The 23,260-nt window shown below is 41.7% G+C and overlaps 2 protein-coding genes across 3 annotated transcripts in view; one reads left to right on the plus strand and one right to left on the minus strand.

Annotated features, from left to right (window-relative positions):
* Nucleotides 1–23,260, plus strand: part of LOC109038042 (uncharacterized) — a 236,592-nt gene that overhangs the window by 191,965 nt on the left and 21,367 nt on the right. For both annotated transcript variants that reach the window (XM_072297137.1, XM_072297138.1), the window contains 2 exons: nucleotides 3,269–3,394; nucleotides 11,659–12,464. In XM_072297137.1, coding sequence (XP_072153238.1) covers nucleotides 3,269–3,394; nucleotides 11,659–12,359 — 827 coding nt within the window. In that variant the 3' untranslated portion in view covers nucleotides 12,360–12,464. The remainder of the gene's footprint in view (nucleotides 1–3,268; nucleotides 3,395–11,658; nucleotides 12,465–23,260) is intronic.
* Xxylt (Xyloside xylosyltransferase) overlaps nucleotides 1–23,260 on the minus strand; it is a 167,718-nt gene that overhangs the window by 12,555 nt on the left and 131,903 nt on the right. The window lies entirely within an intron of this gene.

The raw sequence follows: 23,260 nt of genomic DNA on the forward strand, positions 1-23,260 counted from the left end.
GAATCAATTTTCAGATTAAGGGAGTTAGGTGTGACTAAGAGTGTCGGCCACCCCTTTGCTATCGGGACTTTAGTAGGTCGTCATTTTCCTCGACCGGGGGTGGCTACCGCCACTCTTGATGTAAAAATATTGTGGTGTTGTTTATTGCGATTTTATCGGCTCGAAAAAACTGCGATTCTTTCGCGATAAGATCGAGGATAATCGCTCAGATGTTGATGATCCTAGCGATTTTAGCACCGATAACATCGCCAAAGAAGGGATTAACGTTGTTAGCCGACTGCCGTTAGGTTCCGCCGTCAGGTCCTTTGACGATGTCCGGCGTAAAATCCCCGGAGCCTCCGCGGGGATTCGAACCCCTATCGCTACGGCGGAAGGCCAGCACTGTGCCACTAGGCTATGGCCTCTATATGCCTAACGAGTGCGAATTGAAGCCTCTTATACATGGATCGGCGCTTCGCAACCTTACAACTTATGTCTTTGCGTTGACTGACACCGAGTTTTCATTGGATTTTTTTTCCCTTCCCTGTATTTTATTTCATACCTTGAAATACGGTTGGTAAAATAAGGTTCTATTGGTAATCTCATCATTCTGTCTCTGTAAAATTACCAATAATAGTGAGATGGCAAAGTTAGGTACCGATGGACCTTGGTAAAAACGCCAATATTTATTATCGACTGTGGCAGAATTACCGAGATAAAATGGTGAAGTTACCGAGAATGGATTACCAATAAAAGTGGTATTCTTACCTGAAAAAATCAGTAAAAATACCGGTTTTTAGGTACGCTTACCAGTCTGTCTTTGTAACATTACCAATAATTGATAAAAAAAATGAGATGGTTAAGTTACGAACGGACCTTGGTTAAAACGGCGGCGGCGGTATAGAACATCTTTCATAAAGCGTCATTCATGCGTTAGTGGGCGTTGATGAAAAATTGCAATTTTATCTCTTTAAAATCGCGTTCGATAAAATCGCGATTTTATTGCAATTTATCGCGATTTTTCTCCCCATTATATTGCGATGAATCGCCGTCGATAAAATCGCGATTTTATTGCAATTCATCGCGATTTTTTGTCCGATAATATTGCAATAAATCGCGACGTCGATAAAATCGCGATACATTCTTCGATTAAATCACAATTTATCGCGATCACTGCTACTTGGATGGTGGTATAGTGATAGGTGTAAGGTGTTTGTGTCTTATGAGTGGTCATTTTCAAGTGGTGATCATTGAGTGCCGGAAGTCAAAGTACACGTATTCTAAACTGCTTATAATTGCTTTACGTTCGGTACCTACTAGCTCATTTACTTGATCTAAGAGTAAGACTGATCCAAGATGTCTGACTCTGACTGGTCTGCTCTGTCACGGAAGTCGAGGATGAGGAGAATCAGCCGAGAGATGCCTTTAGCCATTGATATGGTTGCTCAGCAAGAAAAGTATAACTTCTCTCATGATGCAAATATAATGCAAATGTTTACTTTTTTAGCACGAAACTAACGTACATAGTTTTTCAATTTTATTGAATGTATGTAATTGAAATAAACAGTCATAACTCGTATTGAACATTTCGTAACGTGCTTATTTGGTTTTATTGTATAAATTTTGTATGATTTTGTAAAAAATTTATAATTTTGTATCATTTAAATGAAGTGATGCCCTTCTCATGAGCATAGAAGCTAGAGAGGAGAGAGTAGACAGCAGCAGGAAAGGGAAGAGGAGATAGCAGCAGGGAGGGAGGAGAGTAGATAGCAGCGGAGAGGATGGGGGTGGGGGAGGGGGAATACCATATTCTGGTGAGGAAAAATTAGTAAATATCAAGGTGGATATAATGTTGTATCCAGGTTATGTAAGAAATATCAACATTGATGTAAGCTTGATAGACCGGCAATCAAGGAGATGTCAAGAAGTGTCAACCTGATAACAATGTTGACGGGGGCATATCAATATTATGTAAGATGATTGTAATGTTACTTCAACCTTACTATCAATGTTGTTGCAATGTTCAGGCAAGTCCCTGGCAGTAGCACATCAACATTGATGCAATCTTGCCTTATTCTCACTAAGATGGATATAATATGGCTGCAATGTTGATGTGTAAGATGTGTAATATTATACTAAGATTGTATTAGGGTTCTATGCTGAGTGGGGAGGGGTTCAACTCGTTCGTAGTTCCGCGAGAATCACCTCTCAGAGAGGAGGTTCAACGCGTATCACGGCGACCTGACTAACGTACATGCATGACTGCTAACGTGAGCAGCCATGAGTAAAATTATTGTTTTACATTTCATTTAGGCTTGTTGATTGAAGATAGGTACACGGAAAGAGACACCTTCCTTGTCTTATTAGGTGGTCATAAAAAAAAAAAAAAAAAAAATCGCACTTCCACTTTTCAAATTTGGCCGCCATCTTGGATTTGGGGCACTTCTGTCGATCGGAAGGCTTTTTCGACATGATACATGAAATCTACAACCAAAAATTCATAGGAATAAATACAACTCACTCGCCTTTTCACATAAAAATCTAAAAAATGCACCCTCCTGTCTCTCAAATTTAGCCGCAGTGTTGGAATTAGAACACCCCCTTTCACCGGGGAGCTGTTTTGATATCATTCATGAAATTCACGATCAAAATCGCAGAGGTAATGATACCGCACTTACCCAATCACGTAAAAGTTGAAAAATGACCATCCTGCCTCTCAAATTTAGCCGCAATCTTGGATTTGGGGCACCCTCTTTGACCCGGGGGCTTTATTGACTCTTCATTTATATGAAATCTGCGGCCAAAATTACCTAGGAAATGATACCTCACATGACAGTCTGGGAACATCTTAAAGAACGGAAATCCCTTATGGCCTTACAATGGCTGCCATTTTGAAATTTAGGCATTTTGGGTGGTGTTCCAGGATCGAGCCGTGATTAACTTTTAGTATGTTGTTCAGGAGGACCTACTGATGACGGTTATACAGGAAAAGTTTGTTAGGTATGCAATTTGCTCCGGGGTCAACCCCTATTTCTCCCCGACTAGACTATCAATCTACTTCAAATTCATAGCAATAGATTTTAAAAGAAAAAGCCCCTCCAATTCTCAGATTAGCAATGTACAAAGACTTCAATCCAGTGGCAATAATTAAAACCCTTCGAGCGAAATTAATGTCACCCTGTGCTACGCACCTACTTGATTTGCACTTACAATTCATACCACAAGGTCCTTATTTTAAAAAAATTATTTTCATTCTGTATGCGCTAAATACATTTCATCGATATTTCAGGTGGAATAGACTGTTACAACTCAGAGCAATATCTGGAGTCTGCCATATCAGTTCCCAGAATGCAGTACCATCCGGTCGTGCCCTATTCTCATGTAATGACGTCTTCCTGCGCCTTTCTCACATCAGGTATCGAAGCTGTCTCAGTGTCTTAAAAGTGTTTGGTGGTCATAGTTGCGAATTGAAAATTTCACCGGAAAGTTTCACGTGTTTCATATTAAATTTCATGAAATTTGATTTTGGCCAGAAAGTTTCACAATCAGTGAAATATTCTTATTTTAATAGAAAAAATGTATTAAAAACCTTAAAATCACTGTCAGAGCTCTTCTGAGTCATATTTTACCTTAAATATACTCATTCGGAGGCTTTCACTCATTGCGAATTTCATTTTTTTACAGTTTCCGCCCGGGCACGACAGTCAGGAGTACCTAACCTAAATTTTTTTTTTTTTTTTTTTTTTTTTTGCTGGTTTAGTGGCTTATATTCCGTTGGAACCTACAGCCATCGATAGACAGTATTTATTGTCCTTAGACATCATGGGATTTAGGCACATCCATGCTCCAGGCTTTCAAATTTTCAGGGATTAAGGCCGAGTGGAATCTGTTTCTGCAGATACACTCGTCAGTTCCATGAAAATTTGTCGCCACCACCGGGATTCGAACCCGGGACCTATTGGCCTAGAGTCAGCCGCGCTGACCACTAGGCCAACCTGGCCGGCAACCTAAAAATTGAAAAAAATTGTTTTGATGATTGTGTTGGCGCATAGAGCAAAAAAAGAAGGTGTTTGCATTTCGAACATCCTGGACTTTTTTTGATGACGTAGGACGGTACGACGAGGTTTATCATCGATTTTCTTGGAAATGGTGTAATTTAAGGGAAAAAGTCGTGCTATAAAAAGTGCTTGATATTAAATCATGAGTTGATTTAAGCAAAAAAAATCGGACATTATGGCCCGTTTTTCATACTTCGAATTGCGGATTTCGCTGGCCAGGTTGTACCGACCTACGTCACAGGGTAAACAAACCTCAAGATGCAAACACCTCCTTTTTTATCTATGATTTTGGTCTTAAATTTTTCACAATCTTCAAAAAGCGAGGAGTGTACAAAGTTTCCCTAATCTAGGGGGTAATTTTGAACACCTCTCATTTTTTTAAAGATAGGGTGTGGCAAGAGCCCCCCCCCCCCTACATTTTTGACATAAGAAGGTTATTTCTTTTTTGTTTTTTGTTTTTGTTTATTTTTTGAAAAAAAAGAAGGAAAAGCAAGTTTCCGTATTGTTTTTCAACTATTTTTTTCTAAAACCCTTCAAATGATAGTGATAAAAACCAATACCAACCCACACAAGTCAGTTATTGTCATTGCATATCTTTTTGGAGTTCATCTCCCTTCCCCGCTCGACATCGGCCCTCTCTCGGCCGCAGCCAGAAGAAATGCACTGCATTTGAACTTCCCGCCTCAATGTGCAGAAGGGTCTCAAAATTCATCCACTAGATCGCAGAAATGGCCTGGATACACACTCAAATTTCCATCAATTTCCGATCAAATGGTGACTGGTGCGCACCATCTACCATCAAATTTTTGCGGCCTGCAAAAATTTGACCGCCATTTTTGTCATAATTTTGATCGGAAATTGACGGAAATTTGAGCATGTATCCAGGCCTAAATTAGTAATGACTGATCTGCGTGGATTGGTCTTAGTAATTCGTCAAGCTCAAGTGACGTGGGCGAACTGGCATGCGATACATCACATCGATTAGGCCAAAAATCTTGGCAGATTTGGAATTTTTAGTAAAAAAGAGGGAAGCTAGCCCCTGCGAATAAGCCTAAAGGATTAATCTAAACCCAAAAATCGGCAAAAGGACGACGGTCCAACCTTATGGAAAAAAGGGCCCGGTTACATCGGCTGATTTTTTGACGTTGTAGATCTTGACCTACTGACCAAAAGTGTCAACGGCCGTTTCTTCCAATCTCAAAGTTTTACACCCCATTTTGGGGGTCAAAGTTCAAAATTCAGCGTATGATATGTAGTTATGACACCCGGGTTCATTCGTTGCATTTGAGATTATCTACTGTTTTGTTGAGTCTATTCTATCCTGTGAATAGGCTAGAGACAATCCGAATTAAAAAAATGAACCACGTTGCCATATACGGGAAGGGGGGGGGGTGTTGTTGACGCCACCAATTTCAGCGTCAGCGAGTCGCGTTAAACCGATTCCTGCGCCATGTCTTGAAGAATTTTTTATGCGAATAATTCCGACTACATCTTGGAAGGTTCACCGAGATGCACACCAGAATACATCCCTTGGAAGGGGGGGGGGGGGGGGAGTGCGCGACCGAATTGGAGCAGCGAAACTGGCTTGCGCGAATCGCATCAAACCGATGCTTACGCCATGTTTTTGCAGACTTATTTATGCCAGTGAGGCCGACTGCATCTCGGTAGGTCCACCGAGATCCTTCCTACTGGCAGTTCGTCAGCAAAAATTTATCAAATCCTGGAAGCTCTCACTGGATTAAGTGAGGCGACCTTGCTGTGATTTTCACTTATTCGGGAAAATTAAGGGGAAAATGTTGATTTTTGCTAGGTTATGGAAGTATAGAGTCAACATGGCAACACTGTCACCCGGCCGCTCGGGGTTGTCGGGCAAGGCAACACTCAATATTCTTTCTGTCATGGCGTCCACCTGAATGGTGTCTCTTCCTTGTTGTCGTCCTTTTCACCAAGACAACATATGGTGTCAGGTGCGGGGTCTTTAAATTTTTCGTAATGCTCTAGTTGTGGTTTTAGCCTTATTTCGTTTTCGTATTATTCCGACATGTTTTTTAAGTATTTTACCCAAAAATTTTAGCTCGCTTTCTCGCGCCGCGTCTTGTGCCCAAGTGGCCTCTTTTCGGTTTTCGTCTAAGTCCGTCACGTCAAATCAGTCCTTTGTCCTGTCGTGTCAACTAAATAATGGTCTGTGTACATCGTCAGTGCAATTCCGTAAAGTCAAGTATGTCTTCATCCAGTCAGGTCAATCAAACTGATTTCGTCTCACCACAACGTCAAATCTAAGTCATGTTAGCCCTGTCTTCGTCAACTCAATCGGCTCAAGCCAGTCGTCGCAACCATGTCAGGTCCGTCATTGTCGTCTTAATCAAATATTCTCAAAGTCTATCACATCCGAGTCTGCCTCGTCTAAGTCTGTTACCTCCCTGCTAAAAATGTTCCGTGTGGATGATTTCCATGAAGTTGATTTCCATGAAAAAATGACACGGAAAAATGGAACAGGAAATATTTCCATGTGGCTGATTTCCGTGTGACTGATTTCCATGTGGCTTATTTCCATGAAAATTTTTCATGGAAACGAAATCATTTCCGTGAAAATTTTTCATGGAAACGAAATCATTTCCGTGACAATTTTTCATGGAAAGAAAACCATTTGCATAAAAATGATCACAAGAAGGTTTCAGTACCATCCAAATTGCTCACAGAAATTAAATAAATCTTAGAATCAAGACAAAGGAGACAAGCGTCCCAATGGGAGCACATGATATTTGGACCATGCAGACATGCTCAGTAAAATAGAAAATGAACAAACAACACTCACCAACTCGCTCAAATCTGTAATCCACTGGGTCAGAAAAATCCACTTGAAGACAATGAATCCAAACTTCCGATTAGAACTGGTGCAGGTACGAAGGAACTTTTGAAAACACGATGAGTGCATTGTAAAAATATCTAAAGCACTCTTTAACGTAAGAGAAAAATTAGCACCATGATTTACTAGCTGATCAATACAGAACGCCACTCTCAGAAAAGCACTAACACAACACGATTTTTCAGTTTAGTTTTAGAGGAGAAAGCATTTTTCAAAAGCGACATCATAGATCCACAGCTTAAATAATTTCACGATTTACTACGATCATTGATGATATTAAGGTAGCCATCGATTCTCTACCCGACGTTCCTTCCACACATGACAGGAAACATCTACAGGCATAGAGCAAATGGCACTGAGCAGCAATGTACATCTGATAAGGCAAGCTCTTGGAAGTGTCGATCTGCAAAAATACAAAGCGGGAGACAGATCATCAAATTGATCTACCTATGGTTAATGGCCGTCCTTGGAGACAGACAATAAACTACGTAACAATATATCAACCACCTTTTGATAACAGAACAAATTTAAAATGAGAGCAAGACCCTTCCTTATGGAGGGAGGGCCAAGAAACATTTAAAAACGGAACATTTTACTACTGACAGGTCTGAGCCACTGAATAAAATACATTCCACCAGTCTATAAAATTTTAAATTTTGAATGTTGATGGATAACCTGATTGCCAGTATACATTGAGTTGAAACATCTGATACGTAGAGCGGTTCATTCTCATAGAAGCTTTCGTAAGTAGTTCCAGATAGGTACTTTAAAATTAGACACCGGTCAAATGTAGTACAAGAGAGGAAATGGGTGCAACAAAACTTTAATTGTCCTTGATTCTTTTGAAGACACAAGGAAAATGCAGGCAGTATGAGGATGTTCCAACAGACTACCTATAGCACTCGCCTGCAAGAGTTGGGAAGTTTCTACTTGTGATGAAGTCCGCGGATAATAAGATTTGCACTTAGAGAGTGCAACAGAAGATCCACCATCTTGATTCTGGTCTTTCCCTTCAATGCTAAATAGATGAAAGATTATCTCCCTTCCCACGGAAGGAGTGGATAGATTTATTAGACGTAGACTCTTCGATCAACTTCGTAACCACGGTTAGGAATAGCACATGGTAGTAAATGCATTCGCAAACCAAGAGAATAGAATTCACAATTACCTCGCTCGTTAGAACATATCGACTGAATCGTAAATCGGCAAAGAAAATTAAACTCGAGTTACTTGATCAGTATAGCTTGACATGACAAATGTGTAATGTAAGTACAAGGTGACAGGCTCATACTTAGGTGTGTCCGTCGTGAAGAAGTGAAAGAGAGATAATTTACCTGTGTTCGATGAAACTGAGTATAGTCAAGTAGACGCCGATAATACAATCGATTCTTCGTTAAGAATCATGAAAAGTAGATCAAATTAAGTTTTCATTTTGAAATTCACGGCATGGCATGGCTATTGGCTTGGCTGGCTAGTGGCTGGGTGGATTGAATTGAACAATGGTCCGGTCCGGAGTTCCGAGTGCGAGTTGGACATCGAACAGTTGGACGAGGGACCATTCCGCGGTTCCGCCTTTTGCCTTTTTATCGAGGTTGCGTATGAAAATGAGTGAAAATCAGCCGCTATAATGATTATAGAAAGCCAGTTTTTGTATTTTAATCCTTTTGAAAACATTTGCCTGATAATTATTTAGATAATAAATACAACCCTGGAAGTATCGGCAAGGAACGATTATTCCAGGAACTAGGAACATCTTCACAAAAGTTAGGTTATATTTATCTCATATCTCTCACATCACATCACCTCAAGTAAGTAATTTAATGAATAATTTTTCACTTTCACACCTTTCACAAAAGAATCAAGGACAATTAAAGTTTTGTTGCACCCATTTCCTCTCTTGTACTACATTTGACCGGTGTCTAATTTTAAAGTACCTATCTGGAACTACTTCGGAAGCTTCTATAAGAATGAACCGCTCTACGTATCAGATGTTTCAACTGGTTTCAACTCAATGTATACTGGCAATCAGGTTATCCATCAACATTCAAAATTTAAAATTTTATTGACTGGTGGAATGTATTATATTCAGTGGCTCAGAGCTGTAAGTAGTAAAATGTTCCGTTTTTAAATGTTTCTTGGCCCTCCCTCCATAAGGAAGGGTCTTGCTCTCATTTTAAATTCGTTCTGTTATCAAAAGGTGGTTGATATATTGTTACGTAGTTTATTGTCTGTCTCCAAGGACGGCCATTAACCATAGGTAGATCAATTTGATGATCTGTCTCCCGCTTTGTATTTTTGCAGATCGACACTTCCAGGAGCTTGCCTTATCAGATGTACATTGCTGCTCAGTGCCATTTGCTCTATGCCTGTAGATGTTTCCTGTCATGTGTGGAAGGAACGTCGGGTAGAGAATCGATGGCTACCTTAATATCATCAATGATCGTAGTAAATCGTGAAATTATTTAAGCTGTGGATCTATGATGTCGCTTTTGAAAAATGCTTTCTCCTCTAAAACTAAACTGAAAAATCGTGTTGTGTTAGTGCTTTTCTGAGAGTGGCGTTCTGTATTGATCAGCTAGTAAATCATGGTGCTAATTTTTCTCTTACGTTAAAGAGTGCTTTAGATATTTTTACAATGCACTCATCGTGTTTTCAAAAGTTCCTTCGTACCTGCACCAGTTCTAATCGGAAATTTGGATTCATTGTCTTCAAGTGGATTTTTCTGACCCAGTGGATTACAGACTTGAGCGAGTTGGTGAGTGTTGTTTGTTCATTTTCTATTTTATTGAGTATGTCTGCATGACAGATGTCATCCATTATTACTTTTCATGATGCATATTTAGCTGAAAGATTCTCTTTACACATGCCTAGTGGAAGATACATGTGGGTTTGGAACTGCTAACATGCGAACTTTGAAAAACTACGCTGCTATGATATAGAAAATCCTACAAGTCCAAGAAGGTCTATGCGCTGATATCAATTACATACTGACATATACCCGTCAAACAAGTTCCCATGGCTGTCATAGATGGCCTGCCCACAAAGTATGTCTGAAAGGGTGGCCCTAATTTTCATCAGGGAGCTTTGAGTACACCATGTACTTTTTAAGATTATTGTGCTTATTATTGCTTTCACTTGCGTGTAGATGTAAGTACATACTAAGCTTTTATCCATCATACATTTTGGCACATTTCTTTAATTATTGAGCTTCATAAAATTTCAGGTACTTGATTTTCAGGGCTGAGATCGAAATCATATCATTAAAAAAAATTGGTTCCAGCAATTCTTTTCAAATTCTTTACAAAAAAATTTAGAGGATTTAATAACTGAAGAAAAAAACATAACATGCTAAACACTACCTTCTGATGAAAAAGTACTTGAGTGATGACCAAAATTGAGACTTTTTTCGATCACCCTGATATGGGGATCTTCTTCACCTCCTTTCTAAACATACGCCTGAGAAGAAAAAATTTGACTGCTAATGCAACCCGCAACAATGATCGTATAGCTCTTCTTTCGGTTTTTTCCTTTTTCCCTTCATTCCCCCCCCCCCCTTCCAAAACTTAAGATTTTTCCTTTTCATGTCATAATGAGCCCATAGCACAGAAGTTTTCAAAAATGATTGGAATTCACGAAATTTCATTTTATGAAGTTACATATAAAATCTTGCATCTCTGGTTTGAACCGTATACCGAGTATAATTCCTTGGCGCGCACCTTGCGGAGCGCCTTCAACATCGTAGTTATGCTTCAAACGCGACACTCACGCTCCGATGTGTAATTTTCGCATGTTGCGCATGTCGGAGCGTATGTCCAGTTTAGAATTGCCCAAAAATTGAAAGATTTTAAAGCCGCGAAATTCATGTTTAAATCCGCAATTTTTATTTCCACGCCGAACTGAGAAGGGGATTTTCAATTCCATGAAGGCTTGATGGAAATGACTTGGTTTCCGTGTGAGTTGCATGGAAGTGTTATGAGTTCCATGTCGAGCTCACAAGGAAATATTTTCATTTCCATGAAGACTTGATGGAAATGACTTGGTTTCCGTGTGAGTTGCATGGAAACGTTATGATTTCCATGTCGAGCTCACAAGGAAATGTTTTCATTTCCATGACGGCTTGATGGAAATGACTTGGTTTCCATGTGAGTTTCATGGAAACGTTATGATTTCCATGTCGAAGGACATGGAAGTCAGACGATTTCCATGAAATCACATGGAAATCGGGTCATTTCCACGTGAATCCACATGGAACATTTTTAGCAGGGCTACATCCAAGTCTGCCTCGATTGTCAAAATCCAGGTCTTTCACGTTAAATCAGTCCATGTCTGTCACGTTAAATCAGTTCATGTCTGTCAAGTCAAGCTAATTCCGTCTCAGTCAATGCGTCAAATCTAAGTCATGTCAACTCAGTCTCCGTCAAGTCAGCAGTCACATCCACATCTGTCGAGTCAAAGTCTAGTCTATCTCGTCATAACCTCAATCATCTTGGTCTACTGTCAATATTGCAAGTCTAAGTTAATTTTCAATGTCTCTTGTCATTATGTGACTGCCGCAAGACACCACGTATTACTGTATTTTACAAATCAATTGCCAGTCAAATTGATTTGAAAGATATCGGTCCATTGCTGAAAGGCTCATCTGCACGTCAGTCACTTAACGTCCTTATCGTCTTATCAGCCAATCACATTGTCATTTGACATTTGTCAGTTGCATGGAAAGAATCTACGCTAATTTCACCATCTTTTTATTTGCAGCAGGTCTTGATAAGGAAACTGGAGCCCATAAAAATGCTTTACTACTAACATGTATGGGCAGAAAAGCCATGCCAGTTTTCAAGTCCTTCGACGTAGAAGTCAGTAGCGTTCAGCAAAAGAAGCTCATTGCCTTTAAAAGCCATTTTGAACCTAAATTAAATGTCATGGTCGAGAGACTCACGCTATTCAATCGTAGACAAAAAGCTGGAGAATCCTTCGAAGATTTTTTAACCCATCGTAAAATCCTCAGTAAAAACGGCCAACTGGCAGATCTGAGAGACAGCATAACCAAGGATCTATTTATAGGCAACATGTCCAGTGAAAGCGAGGAGATCAAAGTTGAGCTGTTAAAATCAACTGAAACCTATCTCGCCAAGATTTTTGAGTCGGCGCAAACACTTCAAAAATCCAAAGAGAACTCTGAAAAACTTGCTCAACGCAACAAAGAAGAGAATTTACTGGCGTCATTTCCCGACATCTCGTCGGTCAGACAGCCGTTCTCCTTCCCACTCACCCTACTTCTCACCGGCGCTCTTCGCCTTATCGTAAAAGAACTCCTTATCGCCAAATGTCACCATTTCGGCATCATCGCCAGTCATCTCCCCACACAGAAGATCATCTCCCTACAGGAGCTCATCTCTTTACAGAAGATCATCACCGCACCAAAGGTCGTCACCTCATCGTGGATCATCCTCGTATAGAAGCTCATCGCCCTTTTAATCGTCGTGAAGATCTAGCGTGTGAAAATTGTGGTCAGCAACATTGCCACAGATGTCCTGCTGAAAATGTGATGTGTCGAAATTGCGGTAAAAAAATCATTATTCTAGATGTTGTCGTATCGACAGAAATGTTTCTAATTTAATCTTGAATAATTCTCATGGTAATTCAAATTCTGATTATGATGATCAAATCCTATTTTGCGGTCAAGTCAGTGCTGCCCCGGATCAGTCGGATGCCCCTCTGGCAAATGAAAATCATGATTTTCCAACAATCGCAGATGTTTTCGAAATTAATGCTCCTCTAGGTACCAAAAAAAAAAAAAAAAAAAAAAAAAAAAAACGCCGTCGGTGGTTCGAAACCGTTTTTATAAATGACTAGCAGGAAACCCGTGCTACGCACAGGAAAACCCCACCATCAGCAATCAGTGTGATTAGTGATCAGTTACTAATTGTGTTTCTGAATTATTATCTACTATTTCAAAATTGGCGAGACGCACTGGTTTGATAAAAATGCAGAGATTAGTAGTATGCTGATTAAAGCTGCTATTTTGGTCTGTTCTGCAGTAAGCGCATGTGATAATTATAATAATAATAAAAAAAAAAGGCATGTCGAAGCTATGTTCTAGTTTTGCTCCGCTGTCAGCACCGCGTCTGCAGGCGCAGTGTGACCGAGCCGTCATCACAGTACAAAACGCCTTCAATCTAGCAAGCGGCAATGTGGACATCCCCCGTGGAGTAACAGTTCTATCAAAAGCGCCTTCCACGATCGGAGTCAAATATTGATGAAATGCGCGCGAAAACCCCGTTTCTCCTCCGATTGCAACGTTGCACATCGTCTTTATGGTCCATTTTGGTTTATTTATTTTATTTTTGAAGCCAAACAACAGCTTCTCTTAAAATTTTCCGAGAATTTGCCCAAATCATTTCCAAACAGAAGATAAAAAAAGTAACAAAAAATAACCCTAGGCGATGTGAAGACTAAATCACAACAATTTATTTACTTTCGGACTTGAGCAGTTAAATTTTCGCAAAAAAAAGAAAGAAAAAAAAACAGAAAACGGAAGGCTCCGCGAAGCACATTTTTTCACCAATCTTTTGCAAAAAAAAAAAAACGGAAGAAAACAAAAGGATCCGCGGAGCAAATATCTCATACTTTCGCAGAGGAGACCAATGCCATAGAATAAAGAGTCTATGCCAATGCACAGACAGATTTTCCAGATTTTCACATCCCCAAGAGAGTAGCCCGGCAACGGATGCACGAGTCGGAGCTCGCAAAAATCATGGCGCGGCGTTTCCAACAGCGCTACGCCGAACTCGTTCCATCTTCCTCGCACTCGTTGGACGCCGAACTCCTTCCATCTTCCTCGCACCCGTTGCGCGTACCAGAAGAACACACGTAAAATTCATCAGCTGTCTTCCAGCGCGAGCCGCGGAACTTGCTCCATCTCACTCGCACTCTTTCTCGCACCCGTTGTCCTTACGGGAAAATCGACACACGCGGACCGCGATATCCCGCGAACCGGCGCGCGGCGGGCGGATCGCGAAATCCTCCCTTATCCGGCGCCTCGGGGTAGAGAGGGATCCCAGTGCGGAATCTCAGGGTCACACGGCCTCCCGTTCACGAGATCCGCTGATACGTGAGTCAGTCAGTCAGTGAGTGAGTCAATCAACGTGAAGTCTGCTTTATTAGTATAGATGCTCAAACTCAAATGCGTATCGATACGGGTGCCGAAATAAATTTGATCTCAGAAGGAACGCCCAATAACTTGCATATGTACAATAGGTTTAGTCTTAAGCCAATATCAGTCTCAAAATTGCCCCCAACAACATAAAAAATTTCAAAATTCTTCGGAGGAGACCCCCCGCCCCCCCCCCTCAATGCCCCCAGTGAAGGAGGTGAATAACCTAAGATTAGGGGGGGGGGGGATCGTACCTATAGATTTAAAAACTTTCAAGGGGAGATGGGTACCACTGAGTGAGAAAAACATCGTAAGGGTAATAAATATACGTCAGTAATACTAGAGGATAATTTTGTGCCTCTGCTACCTTGGAGGATGGGCAGAATGTATACACCTCTATCCTGATAAAGATAATATAACCAGAGTCGCTTTGATTCTGACCAGCTCCGACACTTTCGGTCGTAGTAATTATCACTGAAATATTCCCAGTCCTAAACCCTGAGTAAGCTGCCCGGGGGTGGCACCCTGTGCGATCTCGCTTGTATGTAAGTATTGCATATATGTTCCTCCTTATTGATATACTTAGGTATGTTTCCTTCTTTTCCTTGGTTACACTTCTCAGTTCTCACTTTTATCTGGTTCTCTTCGCCCAAATACACGCTTCTCTGATCTCCTAGCTACTCGTCCTCAGGTATTTCCATCTCGTTTTCCCCTCGTTCTAGACCGTGGGCCAGCAAGGGGTAACCCTCCCCCCCCCCCCCCCCGTGGGAATTCTGAAGAGGTGATTTTCTTGAAGCTCTCGACTAGTAGAATAAGATTTTTCTTGTCTACGCGAATTCTATCGTGGTGGGGGAGTAAGCCCCCCCTTAACCCCCCAAAATTGCTCAGAATTCCGACTTTTCCGCGAATTTTCCCATTTTTCTCGAAAAGGCTTGATTTTAGGGCAAAACTCCAAACAACCCTTCTGAAAGCTCGTGAAATTTTGGTCTAGAAGAGTCTTAAGTGACTTTCGCCATTACCCGCGGTCCCCCGAAATGGGGAGGGGGGGGCTTAAAATGTTAAAATATCTCAAATTTCCGCGAAAATGACCGTTTCACCGCGATTTCTCGCCAATAACGCGGAGAAGGTTGGTAATATCGTATAATTGTTTATCCCTAAAATGATAGAGCATTAATTTTTCATACGAGGGGCGGCCTAGTCCCTCGTGGGGGGTGTAACGAGGCAAATCCCGTTTCTTCAGAGGCACATACGTCCTCTGGTATAAGATAAGCCAACGTTACTATAGTTGCCGGAATGAACTCGCCGGGATCCTGGATTCGGGCGCCAATTTTAAAAATGAGTTTGAAGGAGGGGAAGAATGATCAAAAATCTCGTGTCTCAAATTTACAAAAAGAATGTCCTTTTATTAGCTAAATTTGTGAGGACCCTACACTCAACAAATATAAAAAAGGAAGCCGAAATGCGACTCAAAGCGTGCACTTCTAGGTTTTCCCGAGATAAATAAATAATGACAAAAGTAAAAAAAAAATTGTTAAAATAACCGAAATGCTACTCACAGCGTGCACTTCAAGGTCTCACAGCTAGAACTCGTCAGGAACAGGAGATGATAGACAGGTAAGGAGAAACAGATCTGGGCGAAATGCGACTCAGAGCGTGCACTTCAAGCGCCAGGAGGAAGATAACAGAGGAAAAATGAGTGTATAGCAGAGCAGGACGAAATGCTACTCAGAGCGTGCACTTACGAGTCCCAAAAGTAAAGAGAGAGAGTAGAGAGAGGAAGCGAGGGTACCTTATACAAATCTTGGCTCATGAGCCCATCAAATCGCTTCCAAGTTCTTGGAATGCGATCTTCACATTTGTACTGAAAATTTTGATACATGAAATTTAAAATTTGACCTGATATTTACATAGTTCAGCTTAGAAAAATTTTGCCCAGGCGTTCAAATATTTAAAATTTGGAAAAATGCCCTTTTTCATAGTAAAACGTACAATTTTGGAAAGTTCAAAAACAGGAAATTTGTGTATGTGTGTGTGAGCTATGACAAGAGAGGAGAGGCAATTTGTTTTTTGAATTTTATTTTCCTCCATCAGCTGATCGCGCCGGGCGCCGCTCGGTCTCGGCCCGACTCCGCCGCCGCGCTCTGCATGGCTCACTCCTTCCTTCGCGTGAAACAAACAGCTGTTCATTTTTTAAAAAAAACTTAAAACGGAGAATTTGATTCTTCGATTGGCCGCTTCCTTGAAGTAGCGTTATGCGCAAAAATGGGCGGCAAAATGAAAACAAGTGGCGTTTGTTCTGAGAGAACATCAGTGTGACTTCTTGTGGGAGGTGACAGGGGGGGAGGGAGGAACACCTTCCTCCCTCCCCTCCCCCCCCCCAAAACAATCACGAAAAACGTTAATTAAACGCGAAAATTCCACTTTGTAAGACGACTTTCAGGGTTTGTCATTAACACGCTTACATTAACATAATTTAACGAGGGGCGGAGGAGGGGAGAAGGGTTTATCCTCCCCCTCCTCTTCCACCCCTCCTCCTCCCCCCAAAAAATAATCACGAAAAAATTTAAATTAACGCGAAAATTCCATACTCTAAAAGGCGACTTTCAGGGCGTGTCATTGTCACGCTCACACTAATACATATAATTTAATGAGGGGAGGGGGGGCGTTAGACATCTTAGCCTCCCCAGCCAACATTAAAAAAGGGTGGGGGAGGGGTAATTTAAAAACGTCACTCGCCTAATAATAGGAGGGACGGGGAAACCTAGCTGCAGTGGGAGAATTTTAAGATTTGAAGGGATACGTAATTAAATCAGGGAACGTAGAGATAGGTACTATTTTATTTTTTGGCAATTATTGAAACTGAGGGGAGCTTATTCATAATTGACAGAAATGTACGTTCTTAAGCTTATGTCAACATTTTTGAAACGTTTGGAGAATAGGCTCAAAGTGTATTGGATCGTTTGCCGAAGTATTCAATCATTCATTTGGTCACAGACAGATACTGCAGTGATAAATCTATCAAAAACATTATTATTAGGGGCTTATTCAGCGATTATGAGGGGGACTAGGGGATACTTTTTCATGAAAGGACCCCAAACCAAAATGCCCCGTAGTTTGAAAAGTACTTTAGGCAGGTGTAAAAACAAGAACCAACTTATCGATCTATTCTTAATTGAATGAAGCTGAAAGAAATACGACCATTATTCCGAGAGGAAAAATTATATTTAAGGCATGAAGAAGGGTCCACCCAGTTTACTTTCGCTGACGGTGTGAGAGTTGACTTCACCTTGCAAACTCAATAAAAATCAAACCAATAAGAAACAAACACTCAAATCAATTTGCTTTTTTCCGAGTCGAACTATCTTGATAAATGGACAGCTTTATGCAATAAGGAACTGGGGTCAAATTTTCGAATTTTGTTTTTTATGATGAATGCCGTATCAGGAGGGCATTTACTTACTATTGAGAAAAAGAAAATCCTCAAAAACGATTTTTATCCCGCTTCAGCGACCCCGCAAAAATTTGCCGTCGCAGGATCACGCGAGGTTCATTTTGCAATTGGGACCTATACTATGGTTCCCTATTGCGTAATGCGAACTCGGATTTCCCATTTTGCAATTCGGAACTATAGGCAGGATGGCAAAATGCTATCGCGGCATTCTCGGCTCCTGTTCCATCGATCTTGCTGATTTTTGGTACCGGGGGGTATTTTTGGTAGGGAAACTCGAATTTCTGATCAAAATTTGAAAAGTCGAAAATCCAAGATGGCGGATGTGGCCTAAAATGTTATCTCGGTTCCTGTTAGATCGATCTTGCTAATTTTTGATATCGGGGGGTATTTTTGGTAGGGAAACTCGAATTTCTGGTCAAAATTTGAAAAGTCGAAAATCCAAGATGGCGGATGTGGCCTGAAATGCTATATTGGGCCGCTCGATCCATAGTGGTGAATCTTGGTTGTATATAGGGGGTATTTTTAGACGGGAAACTCGAATTCCTAGCCGAGTTTCGAAAAATTGCAATTTTTCCAAATTTCATCAATGAGCTTATTCAGTAATTTTTGGTTTTTGCATTTTTTGAAGTATTTACTACGCATAAGCCACAATAATTTTTACTGATATTTTTCGCATTTCAATCCACGAAAAACAAGTTTGAGGTTGCGTCTTCTGAGCTCCTCTTTAAACGCGTGTCTCCGAGGAATGACCCAATCGGAAAAAGACCTTGCAGAAATATTGAGGCAAGCTTGAGGAATATTGCAGGATGTTTGTGAAGTAAAGTTTGAAAAAAAAAAAAAAAAAAAAAACTTGAAACAATATTATGACAACCTTTAAAATCCTCGGTTGGGTAAAAAATATTGTCTGAATATTTATTTTCAATTGAAGATTGAAGCTTTCGGAAATAATGTTGTTCAAACATTTTAAAATTTAGAATTTTTCGAGCTTCCAATTTAAATATTGCTGCAATACTGTTAAGTTGGAACCACTGCAAGGTTCAGGTTTAAACCTTTCATAAATATTAATAATTCAATTCAAAATAAAGCTTATGTTTTGAAGGTTGAAGCAATATGTATACTTTAAAATTAACTTAACCTTTACATCCCCAGGGTCACGCAAACTTGAGGCAATATTAATTAAAGAAGCTTGGTAGTGATTTCCATCCCTAAGTTTTCTCAATATCCTGCTTCTATTGTGAGCCAAAAATTTCGGTTTCGAAAATAAAACAATATTGATACAGTATTAGAATTTCAAAGTTAGTTGAGGTTTACTGAAAAATCTTTACTAAATATTGGAAATTAAATCCGAACCGAAGCTGACGTTTAAAAGATTGAAGCAACATTCAAACCGCAAGTTCACATTAACCTTGGTGTTTCAACCTTGAAGCAATATTAATTTCAGTTCCTTCTTAAAGTTTTACAAAACAAGGTTGTCCCAATCGGAAATTTGACCTTGGGGAGATTGAAATAATATTGTGGTAAGAAAGGTACTTACTTATTTTAATAAGAAATTCACCACTTCCAGTAATCTTACCAGGCATTTAAGGACGCCCTCTAACGACCGACCAATTTCGTGCACTTATTGTAATGAGGAATTCACAAAATCCTGTAATTTGAGTAGGCACTTAAGGACGCACACGGACGGCAAGCCATTCTCTTGCACTAATTGTGATAAGAAATTCACCCAATTCAGTCATTTAGATAGGCATCTAAGGATGCGCACGGGCGACAAGCCATTCTCTTGTACTTATTGTGATAGGAAATTCACCACTTCCAGTAATCTTACCAGGCATTTAAGGACGCACTCTAACGACTGACCAATTTCGTGCACTTATTGTAATGAGGAATTCACAAAATCCTATAATTTGAGTAGACACTTAAGGACGCACACGGACGGCAAGCCATTCTCTTGCACTAATTGTGATAAGAAATTCACCCAATTCAGTCATTTAGATAGGCATCTAAGGATGCGCACGGGCGACAAGCCATTCTCTTGTACTTATTGTGATAGGAAATTCACCACTTCCAGTAATCTTACCAGGCATTTAAGGACGCACTCTAACGACTGACCTATTTCGTGCACTTATTGTAATGAGGAATTCACAAAATCCTATAATTTGAGTAGACACTTAAGGACGCACACGGACGGCAAGCCATTCTCTTGCACTTATCGTGGTAAGAAATTCACCACTTCCAGTAATCTTAGCAGTCATTTACCCAATCGGAAATTTGATCTTGGGCAGATTGAAATAATATTGTTGCAACCTTCGCGAGATTGTGAGCAAATTTAACAGTAAGGTTGGCCTGAGAATCTTGGTACAATACACCATCAATACTGGATATATAACCTCAGTGTTTTAATATTGCACCAATATTAGCAATATTAGAAACCCAACGTCAGGTATCGCTCGCTGATTCTAATATTGTCACAATGTTAACACAATATTGGTTACACAATTTTCGTGAAATAATACTGTCATATCATTATTTTTTTAATATTGTAGTAATATTCGCATTTTAACATTGCTACAGTATTAAGAAAGTAAACATTTTAGGCTTCTGTTTGTAATATTGTCATAATATTGACACATTATTGTGCGCAGCGAGCACAATTCGACCGCGTTTGATATTTCCACCACCAGGGCACGCTCGCCGCGGATCTGCCGTTGCGGTCCCTTTATGGGCAAATTAAAGGGCAAAAACTGCGACTTTCGCTTTTTGACGTAGTAGGCACATGATTCATAGGGCCAGGGATTTAGAGCTGAGGTTTGAGGGAGCATCATAAACGGAGCCGCATCGGCGCGCAAGGCGGAGGCCCGGCGCGGACTTTCATGCCGCGTCGAACAGTGCGCCGGGGGAGCGCATCTGCCGTTGAGGCGGCTTAACCTGGTGAGGCCGACACCCGGCTGATTGTCTGATGCTGCATCAGTTTTGATGCTGAGTCCAGCATCAAAATTGAGGCAGCTTCAATTAGCAGATACGTCGGACGCCAGCGCCCCGGGCCCGGCTGCCGGTCGGCTAATTGCACCGGGCTGTGTTTTAAACCCTTCCTCGGCGAGGCGTGGGCCGCCGCCAAGACAAAGGGGTGTTCCGCGAACTCATCGCCAAGTCCAAGGATCGTGTTCTTCTGGGACAGCCCCGTCGGTAATTAAGCTGGGTGGCGGGTCCGAAAATTGAGGCCGTATCGGGCCGCAAGCCGAGGGTCCGGCCTCAGAAGCAGGCATTTGAGGCGCCTCATGAGGTTATGCTGTACAGCATCGACTCGTAGCTTCAGCATCAGTGCCGTAGGCCCAGGTAGCGACCGTTCGGGCATGCGGCGCCGCGCCTTATGCGCGCAACCTGCCGGCGCCAGCTTCGGGCATTGAAGCCCGATGCTGGAGAGCCAACCGAGCCAGCATTAAGCGCTGTTGCTGAGGTTTGATGCTGGCTCAGGGACCAACATGGGCCTCAGCTTCTGAGGCCGGACCCTCGGCTTGCGGCCCGATACGGCCTCAATTTTCGTACCCGCCTTCCAGCTTAATTACCGACGGGGCTGTCCCAGAAGAACACGATCCTTGGACTTGGCGATGAGTTCGCGGAACACCCCTTCGTCTTGGCGGCGGCCCACGCCTCGCCGAGGAAGGGTTTAAAACACAGCCCGGTGCAATTAGCCGACCGGTAGCCGGGCCCGGGGCGCTGGCGTCCGACGTGTCTGCTAATTGAAGCCGCCTCAATTTTGATGCTGGACTCAGCATCAAAACTGATGCAGCATCAGAAAATCAGCCGGGTGTCGGCCTCACCAGGTTAAGCCGCCTCAACGGCAGATGCGCTCCCCCGGCGCACTGTTCGACGCGGCATGAAAGTCCGCGCCGGGCCTCTGCCTTGCGCGCCGATGCGGCTCCGTTTATGATGCTCCCTCAAACCTATGCTCTAAATCCCCGCTCAGAAGCTGAGGCCCATGTTGGTCCCTGAGCCAGCATCAAACCTCAGCATCAGCGCTTAATGCTGGCTCGGTCGGCTCTCCAGCATCGGGCATCAATGCCCGAAGCCGGCGCCGGCAGGTTGCGCGCATAAGGCGCAGCGCCGCATGCCCGAACGGCGGCTACCTGGGCATACGGCATTGATGCTGAAGCTACGAGTCGATGCTGTACAGCATAACCTCATGAGGCGCCTCAAATGCCTGCCATAGGCGTCTAACCCATCTTACCGATATTCTTAGGTCAGGGGCTCAAATGGTGCGTTTTGGCAACGGTCCGCGCGCGGCCGCCCCGTCAATGGGGCTGGTTCTCGTTTCGTATGGGCAGTGCCCGTTTCAGTAAGAATCCAATTCAAACGCTCAAGAAAATGAAAGTAGTCAAGGAATTAGCTGATTTTACTAATTCTCTCGGCACTCCAACGTTCCGTGTGCCCTCCTTAAGCAGTGCGACCAATACGGCGCCATGAATTTTCTTCTGCGGAGATGCCAGATATTACGGCGTCAGTATTGTAGAAATGTTCATGCAATCTTCGCACAAGATTCAAAGTTCATTGAGATTCCAACCTTTAGACAAGACTGCACCTGCAAATTTGTCCCTATATTCGCCATTAAAAGGTTACATCATGGCTACATTGGTACAGTATTGGTAAAATTTTGCCACAGGCTTTTGACTTCGTTCAAAAATCAACCATCTGACAATATTAGTGCATCAAAATTGTCTCAATATTTTCCATCGGGGGGTAAAACAGGAACGTATCATTATTACTACAATATTGATACAATTTTACTGCAAGACTTCGATGTCATCGAGGGATCAACCTTTTGGCAAGCTTCAAGCACCAACCTTTGAGAAAGCTTCTCGCGGCAATCTTATCACAATATTCCGATCCCAACGATAAAAAATGAACATAACAAGATTGTCACAACCTTGTGACAATCTTGTGACAACCATCTCTCCCAATCTTGTTTCAGAGGAACCACAAGATTGCCACAGACTCTTTTTCCGATTGGGGAAAGATCCCCCAGGGGATACTTACTCAAGTAAGGTCATTTCGGCCACATCCACCATCATATCGTCATCGTCATCACCATCGAATTTTCGAAATTTGACCAGAAATACAAGTTTCCCATCGAAAAATACCCCACGGCACCAAAAATCAGCATGATCGATCGAACAGGAGCCGAGATAGCATTGGATTTTTGAATTTTTAAAATTTGACCAGAAATTCGAGTTTCCCGTCCAAAAATACCCACTGGAACTAAAAATCAGCATGATAAATCGAACAGGAGCCGAGATAGCATTTAAAGCCACATCCCTAATCTTGGATTTTCGAATTTTCACGATTCACGGGTTTGTTGACCTGTTCAAGGGTTTATCGATCAATTTAAGGATTTTTCGAACGAATCACGGGGTTGTCAAATCGATTCACGGATTTGTCTATCGATTCGCAGGTTTTTGATCGATTCATGGTCGTCAATCGAATCAGTGCCGATCAAATTACGTCAATCGGTTCACGTTCCAACTTTTCGATCGATTCATGTCGGTCATGTCGGATTCATGGCACCGGTTTTTCAATAATTTGTCGATCGAGTCGGTTTCGATCGATTCACGCTTTCATTTTTCGATCGATTCATGTCAATCGAATCTATAAACCCTCCCGTCCAAATTGCATGTTAATATTTATGCCACCATTCTCGAAATATTAGCAAGTCTGTAGGTATCCATATTTTTGGCACACCTTGTTTTTGGTAGAATATC

This window comes from Bemisia tabaci, chromosome 2 (genome assembly GCF_918797505.1).
Source record: "Bemisia tabaci chromosome 2, PGI_BMITA_v3".
NCBI lineage: Eukaryota > Metazoa > Arthropoda > Insecta > Hemiptera > Aleyrodidae > Bemisia > Bemisia tabaci.